Consider the following 9,503-nt stretch of genomic DNA (forward strand, 5'->3'; position numbering starts at 1 on the left):
TGTGCCACGAGCGCCTGCCCTCCCCCCGGAAAACAAGAAAAAGAAAAATAAATCTCAAGTGTCGATTGTCAGGCAACCGAAGAGGCCAGAGCTGGAGTGCGAACTAGATGTGGGATTGAGATGCATTCGAACGGTTTTTGTACGGGACCGTACAACGTAGCAAAGATTGAACGTTGTACATCGGGCACCGCAAAGAAATCGGAAAAACTTCATTTCCATCTACGATGTCTTTATTTACATGCTGCAAGTGTGGCGACGGGCCGCAATTGGAGGAGAACAGTCCCGCGTGCACTGAGTGTAGTCATGAACGATGTCAACGGTGCGAGATCAGGTCGTCGAAACTGACCCTAAGCTTGAAAGCCGCTGACTCAAGGCGTCGTCGCGACGCGAAGAAGCAAGCGCCCGATGTGACGCCATGTAAGCTCATGATGAGGCTAAAACTCTCAGGACCTCTACGCTAATCTTATCCCAATTTCAAGCGTCTGAGAGCGGGAGAACAAGGCCACACGCTTCCAGAAGCTCTCTTGTGGCCCACGAGTCCAGCACAGGGTCTGAATCTCTCCCTCACAACTCCGGAGGCGAGGGCGGAATTGCAAATTTCGATCCGCACGCGAGCCAAGGTTTAGGTGGTCCAGCAAATCCTGTGCAAGAGCACAATCGTTTTGGATTGGTCGCCGATTCGCGAAGTGTCCGGGCGAAACAGTCTTCAAGGCCAGACGAACAGCTGTTGCGCGTGCATCAAACGAGCTATACGTCCGGGCTATCCCGAATTGCAACCGCGAGCATCCAGAATGCTGCCGCGCTCGTGAATGGTGGACATGGACGCTCTGCTGAAGCTGGTCTTCAGATCGCCAAGGCACACAGCAGGCGTGGGAGCGTTGAGAAGTCCGATCAACGCCGACGCAGGGCGCAGAAGAGACAGTTGCACCATAAAGGGCGCTGGCAACCTCGACTTTTTGCCTGCCCATATTTAAAATATAATCCGAAGGGACCGCACCGTAGCCTGAGGTGCTGGGGCCCTGGGTGGAAATCTGTGGCCCGACTAAAGTAGGGGTCACTGATAGTGGACGAGAATAGCTGATCTTGAGCTGACTCCCGAGTTTAGAACGGACCATCTGTATCCTCACCATCACCCTGAGCCTGAGAACCAGCATGTCCAGTCTGCGGGTCAAGTTCACGAGAACATGGCCGTCGCGCATGAGTGGGATTGCATGAGCGACGAGATGTTTGAGAAGCTGCACCGTCGTTGGCAGGCCCAAGACCAAAGTGATCAGCAGAACGAAAACTCGGAGGAGGCGAAGTGGAATGAGGTTTGGCAAATACTCTTTCCCGGTCAGAAGCCTCCGTCACCGTGTACGTGTTCCCCTGTTCCTTTCTCAATCTTTTGTTGACTTTCATGCCAATCACTCCACTCATCGTACCCTTCGGCCCTTCTCAAGATTTTCCCGCTCACCTGTTAGCAGATTACGATCTTGTTTTGCCAGATGATAGAGAAGCAGAACTGGTCCGGGCCCAGACTCTCGAGTTGTATAAAGAGCTCGACCGATTGTTTGTGACGAAGTTGCCGGAGTTGATGCGCCAACGGATGTCTCAAGAGTTCGGATTATCACCCACGGCAAGCGAGCCGATCGCAACCGTGGCCCACGAGCTCATCCAGCAGCTGCGCGTGAGCTGTCTTGGAGATCTTGTACAGCCACAAATGCAAGCCTGCTCTGAGGCGGCCAGTCCAACGGCGCATGACCCTTCCCTTTCGCTAACGTCGCCCAGCGCGTGTACGCTTCTGACAACAGGCTCGCTCCAAGAAAATCCTGGGACAGCCAGCGGTACCTTGCGAAGCCCTTTGTGTCCAACCTCCTACGATCCAGCTGAGATGGACGCATTTGCATTTGGCCCGATTGAAAATATCGTCGCTTTCGAAAACAATCACGTTCGGCAGGCACCATACGGACCTCTTGATGCTCATTCGCAAATCCCTGTGAACGACTACGGCGGGGGGGTTTTTGGACTCCAAGATATATCCATTCAAGGCTCGACGCTCTGGTACGGCTTTGGAGAAGGGGAAGGCCAAGTCGGCAATTTCTTGATCGACAATTATCGTGGCTCATCTTGATTAGTGCATGGCTCTCTGGGGCCACCCTTTGGCGTCTCGATCATCTATGCCGCCCTGCGACCGCCTTCGCAGATCCGTTGGTCGTACGCCTCGATGGTTCGTAGCATTCGCTGAAGCCTCTCGTCGACTACGTCTGCGCTCTTGCCGCCTTCTCCGTCATCTGGAAGCATCAATAGCCGATCTGAAAGGTTGGTGACGTCTTGAAGGAAGCACAAAAGCATGCCTCCCTTAACATGCACTCCCTCTTGACCTCCTATCGAGTCCGTCCTCGAACCTGGGGTCCATTTCTGGGTCTTGTCCGGCCGCAGGACACAGCTTTTCGACCCAATGCACTACGTTAGCTACAACACTTTGAACTTTCATCATGCGTTCCAACCTCTGGTTCATAGGGCTACCGTGCTGCTTGCACTTTAACGTCATCGTTCCACAGTCCCGACGAAATGTTGATCTTTGCGTATTCTGAGGGATGGAAGGTAATTTGGAAACTATTCATGAAATGATCACGGGCTTTTTGAAGGGCAAAGGAAGGAAAGAAAGAGGAGAGGCGGGCTCAAGATCCTTTTGGATATCTTAGTATGTTCTGGGTTAGAGAACGAATGCTAACGAACCACTGTGCTATTGAATCAAGAGTTTGGAAAACTCCATTTTTATCTTGTTTCATAGTTTGAAAAAAGTAAATACCTGGAAAACAGGTACGCTAAAGAAGAGCTAAGGTCCTGATTTTATTGATTTCTGTAGAGAGGGTTGGGATGTCGTGGGATGAAATGTCATGGGAAGTAGAAAATGGCGAATGATCCCCGTGAAGAGTATGTATCAAGGAGACTGCATTGGGATGCTAGCCAATGATATCCTGAACAAATGCCACATACTGGCTGTCGTATGCAAGGCAAAATAAGGAATTGATCATCGCAAGCCCAAAAGTTAAAGTCTACAAATGTATTGATCCCATTGGGCATTCTTGGTTTTGTGAGAGGCCATTCGCATAAGTAGAAAGCGCCAGCACAAGTGTAGCTGGAGATAAATTCACTGGGCCAAAGAGTCGGCTAGCGGAATGGACTCCTCTGTAAGTGAGTCAGACTAGTTTAGACTCCGCCTGGATTTGGGCGAGTGACAATACGTGGTCGGGATCCCACGTGCTGTAACTTGGGCAGCAACAGAGCTTGACTTTCAACTGCCTCATTGCCTTCACACTGGATAAGTAAGCTTTCTTTTCCGCGTCCGGTGTCTGCGCTCGTCAGGCTCTGCGCCAACATGTCTTGCTCTCTCACTCCTTCTTTATCTCTCTCACTCCGCTCTATTCGGCCACTCTTTCCCCCTTCTATTGGAATGGAATGCTCGACAGCGTCATCGTGAGAAAAGAATAGGAAAGGCTGAGCGGTGAAAGCGAAGGGAAAAGAATGTAAAATATTCTCAATGCCGTCCAATCAAATGTGCAGGGAATGAGCCACATATCAGATCTCGATTCTGTGCGGGAGCTGAAGACTTTCATTCGAGGCTAATCTCTCACCAACTGGACCAAGTCTCAAACATGGAGTTGGCGACAGATAACTTGCAGGCAGCTTCCAAACCGGAGTCGGTCTTGCGACCTAGAACTTGCCTCCGAGGCTTTTGGAGTAGGAGGCAACCTGTTCGACGTTGTCTTCTCTGTGGGCGTCCGGTCGCCAAAAAAAAAAAAAAAAAAAAAAAAAAAAAAAAAAACAAGATTTCCGTGCCAGCATCATGGGCATCATGGGCATCATGGATCTAATGATCTGGTCAAAGGAAAGGCGTGACGGAGCTACGATATAGCCTCGCCGCCTGTACATCACACCAGCGCCCAGGAGGGAATTGGGAAGCTACCAACCCCGGGTTGGGAAACCTGTTCGAGGTGAAATCTATCCAGCTGGCCCCCATTCCCGGCGGTCTCTCCGCGAGCCAGGGGGCTGGAAGGGTGCGGAGCAACTAGGAAGGATTCCATTTGCATTAAGACGTCGGGGGGGGTGGTAATGATCAACGTTGAAATGACGCTGCTCCATAACCATTCTCTTTTTCATGACGGGCAACCTGCGTCCGGTTAAAGACTGCCACATACCCATTGGTGTTGTTGCAAACAGGGATTTTCTCATCGTCTATCCCGACACTTTCCTCACTCTCCCCAGCCCTTTAGAATTCTCCAATAGGAAGAACACAACCTGAAGTTGTGAAGAGACAATCCGAGACATTGTAGTTGGCCTCTACTTAGGCGTCGGATAGGCGTCGGATAGGCGTCGGATAGGCGTCGGATAGGCGTCGGATAGGCGTAGGATATGGGTGGATGCCATCTTTGGCTTTTCGTTCCATTCAAAAAGCAACAAGGAGTAGGAACTGTCCAATGGAATTGAGAAGATGGTCGTGAGAAAAGAAAACTGGGGCTGGTCCAAGGGCTTTCGCGACATGTTCTGCAATAACTACGACGAATGCATACGAGAACATTTCGGCAGCCATAAACGAGCGATGTGCACGATCCGCGAAGAGCAAAAGGCTTAGCTCTCGAAATAACCTCTCCTTGTACGGGCTGGGAGGATATCAAGAATTAATCGTATTAGGTATCTGACTGCACTGATGCCAGCCGAGTTCCCCTTACTCGAGCTGTTCGTGCAAACAGAAACTCCTCACGGTGGGTTTTTTGGAGCCAGCGTAAGGTGGTTCTTACCCCGGGCTTCTCGGATCTTCCTCGCTTATGCAGACCTGTGGAGATTCCTGGGCCGCCCTCATGCAGACGTCTTTTCCCCAATCTGAGCTAAGGGACGCATAAGTCGACCCTGAACATGACAATGGGTTTCTGGATCGCGGTTCCGGTCACCGAAGCCTCTGATCATCCTACACAAGGCTATGGACTTGATGGCTACTGCGCCTAAGACAATAGACCTTGATCTCGGAGATATCTTCGAACACGGATGCATAGTTTGCGAGCGTCGGCTAACGCACAGCGAACTCTGGCTGCAACTTCCAAACACGCCAAGTTTGCGCTAATGCACTGTCGACACTCAGCAGCGTGAGTCGAAGACCGCTCCTTCAGGCTTAGAAGAGTAATTTACCACATCGTCAGCAAAGGCTTGGCTTGGCTATATTTCCTAGCTCTTCATGTATTCAAGAAGGGCGTTCTTGAGCTTTAATGAACCCGTGAAACATGGCTTGTAAAGTGGCTGCAATTGGATCTTCATCTTTTCAAATTTCGAAAATAGGGCTGCTGGAAGACGTGTGATTGGTGCCTGGCCGTCCCAAAAGTGTGGTTGACAAGCCCACTAGCAAAAGCGGTGGTGCGTGATAAGCATGTGAGTTGTGAAGTTCGCTTAGATATGCCGAGGAGTCTTGCGACCACAGCAAACGGCATGTCTTTTGCGGGCCCGCGCGGAGGGTCAAGACCGTCGGAGCGACAAACATCGCCTCAGCCACTCGCCCAACTTCCAGTTTTGAGTGAACCATTTGTGCCGGACGTCTGAGCCGGGGCAGAAATGTTCTTCGCAAAGTGTTTTTTTGTAGTATGGGGAGATGTCAATCGCGGCAGTCCGTGCACATGGGCGCACCCGAAAACTCAGCCCAAAGCAAGGTCCTCCCCTTAATCATGATTCCAGGTGTTCCATGTTCATGCGGGGGAAGCGGAGATCCTGTGCGCCTCGTTCGCTCGAGTGTGATCTGAATCAGGTTGATGCAAGGAACCGACTACGCGAATTACTTGTCGCGGGACCCATCTTTACCACGTTCGGCTGCTTGTGACTTGTGGGGTTGGGGCGACGGTGCATATCAACGCAGGGCGTCCCCTTCGATAAGTTTGATGCAGAGAATAATTTCGTCGTCCTGCGTGTCAGCTGGCAACCGCGATGACAACTGTTAGACCTGCTCCCTGTTGAGTAGATGCCTTCCATTCCCTACCGCCACGAAAAGTAGAGACAAACCTTCGACGTGTTCGCGTTACCGAGGGCTCTCCAAAAGTCGCTTTTGTAAGTGAGATGGCTTCTGTGGCAAGATCGAGCGACGAGGTCTATTTCACCGCTTATCGGATCCCGTTCTCGGTGATGGTGAAATGGCCGATTTCCCAGCTGGTCAACCCGCCAACAAGGCATTGGTACGTGCCGTTCGCGGCGGTGCTCCAGGTTCTCGCGACTTCGGCCGTCGTTGCCAGGCTTTGGGTTCGGGTCCGCATGCGCATCGGTGGCTTCGGCGCAGACGACCTGTTCATCATATTCGGTTGGGTATGATACCTCACCCTCGATGCCGGTATCAACCCGTCGCTGACCAAACGTCGCAGCTGTTTGCCTCTGGCTTCGTGGGTCTTCACAGCGTCCGGTTTGTGATTGCGTTAACACCTGTGCGCAGTGCGGCGTGAGCATGTACGGCATCCTCATGGGCGGCCTCGACCGCCACGTGTGGGATATCTGGTCCGCCTTTCCTCAAGTCGCCGGCAGAGGCGGCGTCGCAGGTTGGGCTATGCAGCTCATCTTCCTTTGCAGCCTGAGCTGCACAAAGACGAGCGTTCTGCTCTTTTTCCTGCGCCTCCTGGATCGCAGGTACCATCGCAGACTGTACCGCACCACCATCGGCGGAATAGGATTCATCTTCGTCAGCTGGCTTGCCTTCACGCTTGTCCTCGTCTTCGACTGTGAACCGATCGAAGCAGTGTACAAGAGCATGGATGTGACTTGGCCTAAGAAGTACACGTGCATGCCAAGAGAGCCGTCTGACGTCCTGAATGGGATCACAAGTATTTTCACCGACATCTATTCGTGCGTCATACCCGCTCTCACGGTGCATAAACTTCACATGAAAAGCTCGCGCAAGGTCCTGCCCTACGCTGTGCTTTGCTGTGGAATCGTTGTTGTCGGCGCAGGAGTAGGGAGGACTTTCTACATGGCGAAGATGTACACTGACAGCAGAAGAGACATCTCGTGTGAGTAGTCATTTTATCTTTTTTTTTTCTTTCTCATGCGACTGCGCATGCGTGCTCGATGTGCTGATTCGAGAGTGACTCTAGGGGTCGGTTACGACTTGACGGTTTGGAGTAGTCTCGAGCTCTATCTAGCACTCATATGTGCCTGCGCTCCAGGGATAAAATCCTTGGTCTCGTCTGTCAGCACTAATATGGGTTCGAAGCTGGATTCGCAAGCGCACGGCAGTTGCTCAAAATTTAATGAAAGCATAGGCGAGGATAGAAAACGGCTCAATTCGGATGTGCAAGGTGTGGAAAAGTACGAGGACATTCAGTTAGAGTATATTACACAAAAATGCTGATATTACGACGATGGCAATTACGATTCGATCGTCTGCATCTAGCGGACATGGTCATGTCAGCATTGACGAATTCTCTGAAAAGAATGAGGCCAATTCATTCATGCTTCATGCCCTTGTGACACAAAGTAGATGCGGCGCCGCCTATGAAAATTCGTATTCTTGTCCGATGATCTTGATTTGGGAGGATAGGACAGACACGTGACTTGTTCACAGATCGTGAATCGAGGATACATCGAAATTAATGCGTAATGCCGTTGCTGATGTGAAGGGACACGTTCATCGTTCCCTACGAGGGGTGTCTGCGACGTCAGCGCACATCGCAAAGCAGATCTTGTTTTGGGAAAGGCATTTGCCTCGTGACTTCGGATTTGCTCGTTCAGCTCTCCGAGCTTGGAGTTGGGGCTTGGGAGCGAAATGGGACCAACAACTACGTCATCGGAGGTCTCTCCGCTAGCAAAGCTGCGCTAGAAGTACAGCGTGCGACCGTCAGCGTCCTAAGCGCCATTGCACAATAGCAGCCCGCTGTTTGCTACGCCAGGCAGCTGAGCATTTGTTAGTGGAGGTAATGCAAATTTCCTTGACCCATGCCCGTCGACCAACGTTCTGCTCAAAGTTGCATTCATACTGAGCAGAGCCGATGGTGGTAAGGGATGCTACTCTGCTGCCGCGGAATGGCGGAAAAGTAAGCTCATCGGCAATGAACGAATTACTTTGTGGGGAATAGATGATCTTTTCCTCGAGATACGTATTTCTTACACACGCCAACTTCTTCACGCACGGATTGTAGGGGTGTCCAAGAACAAATGAAAATAGCGCCACAGAATCATGATGGATCCGGGCGCAGTGTGGTGTCAGAAGCAGATACTTTGAGGCAAGTTGGCTATGCAAGAGCCGGAAAAGCGGTCGAGGCCTGGCTTTCGCTTGTGGTGGGCTTCCTCGCCCTGGCTGATGAGCTTTCGTTGTAGCGAAGGGGGGGAGTGAGGATCCATGGCGATCGTCGATGACAGAAAGCTAGAATGTTCCTTTTCGAACATTTGCCAGCCGACTGTCCGAGATGGTGTCAAACACTCGCACGGAGCGATGACGGCATTGGTGTCTGTGTAGACCGCCCCTTCCTTGGTTTTGTGCTCATTACGATGCGAAGCGAAGGTTGAGCGTCATCGGGGCTGAGGAAATGAAAGAAGGGAGAAACTGCAAACGCAGGATGACGGACGTCCGAATCACGCCAGATCACCGATGCACGATTGGACAGGTCCGTTGCGAAAGCCGGTCCGTGAGGTTGATGGCGATGCTATCCCTGTAAAAAGAAAAGGAACGACAAAAGGTCGCACGCAGACTTCATGGGCATGTGGATCCACGACACAGGATGGGGCGAAGGGAAGTCGAACATGGACAAAGCTGATGATGCTGCGTGCGGGTGCCGCAAAGAGTTTGAGAGAGCCTCTACCGCTGCTCGACAAGGTAAGAAACGGCAGTAGTCCGTCCGCTACTTGGACTAAGCCGGTTTGTGACGCAAGCTAAGGAGGGCGCAGAGATCGGCGTGCGGGAAGCCATCGCACTTTTTCCTCTTCTGTCCGCGGTACCTGGGGCCGCAGGGCGCATCTCTGGAGGGTTTCTTCGACTGCGGTCTGTTTGGCAGCGTGGTTGAGACGGTGGCGAGAACGCGATGAAGGGCTTGAAATTTGAGAACCGGTAGCGTTTTCCACTTTCCGAGATTTGGGTGCTGGGTTGGGACCGCTACGATCGAGAGACAGAAAGGCGGCGACGTGGGCTGGTCTCGACGAGTGAGCGCATCGGCGATGACAGCGGTCGGATCATGATTCGCGCGGGCGTGGAGTCGTTCCCAGCAGGCCAAAACTGGTTAGCGTGGCACGCTGCATCGAGATGCGTCGCGTAAGTTATTGTAATAAATCCCGCTTATGTCATCACTCGACAGGTTTGGCTTTCTAGACCGCGAATTAGCACCGTGCGGTGGAGAGCTGGGACGTCGTGGAAGGGCGGCTTTCGGGGGCGGCAGTGCATTTTGGACCCAAGCATGCATCGTCCGAGAGAACTTTGCGCTCAAGACGGCTCGACTCGTCCCGTGTTGTCGCGCAACGCGGGCAATGGAACGTTCAGGAGGCGTGGGACGCAGTGCAAAGAGAGA

The 9,503-nt window shown here is 52.1% G+C and overlaps 2 protein-coding genes across 4 annotated transcripts; both read left to right on the forward strand.

Annotated features, from left to right (window-relative positions):
* Positions 1-1,184: 1,184 nt before the first annotated feature.
* PV09_05705 (uncharacterized protein) lies at positions 1,185-2,591 on the forward strand (the record flags this gene model as incomplete). Its single annotated transcript, XM_016359244.1, has 2 exons — positions 1,185-1,353; positions 1,464-2,591. The coding sequence occupies 2 exons, from the start codon at positions 1,185-1,187 to the stop codon at positions 2,108-2,110; spliced, it is 816 nt and encodes a 271-aa protein (XP_016212923.1). The 3' UTR covers positions 2,111-2,591.
* Positions 2,592-5,707: 3,116 nt separating this feature from the next.
* PV09_05706 lies at positions 5,708-7,404 on the forward strand. Of its 3 annotated transcripts, XM_016359245.1 has the most exons (4): positions 5,708-6,321; positions 6,378-6,395; positions 6,446-7,016; positions 7,101-7,404. In XM_016359245.1, the coding sequence occupies exons 1-4, from the start codon at positions 6,079-6,081 to the stop codon at positions 7,355-7,357; spliced, it is 1,089 nt and encodes a 362-aa protein (XP_016212924.1). In that variant the 5' UTR covers positions 5,708-6,078; the 3' UTR covers positions 7,358-7,404. The 3 variants fall into 3 exon arrangements, with proteins under 3 accessions (XP_016212924.1, XP_016212925.1, XP_016212926.1); XM_016359246.1 differs by having other exon boundaries at positions 5,708-6,395; XM_016359247.1 differs by having other exon boundaries at positions 6,378-7,016.
* The last annotated feature ends 2,099 nt before the right edge of the window (positions 7,405-9,503 follow it).

This window comes from Verruconis gallopava, assembly GCF_000836295.1.
Source record: "Verruconis gallopava strain CBS 43764 unplaced genomic scaffold supercont1.18, whole genome shotgun sequence".
NCBI lineage: Eukaryota > Fungi > Ascomycota > Dothideomycetes > Venturiales > Sympoventuriaceae > Verruconis > Verruconis gallopava.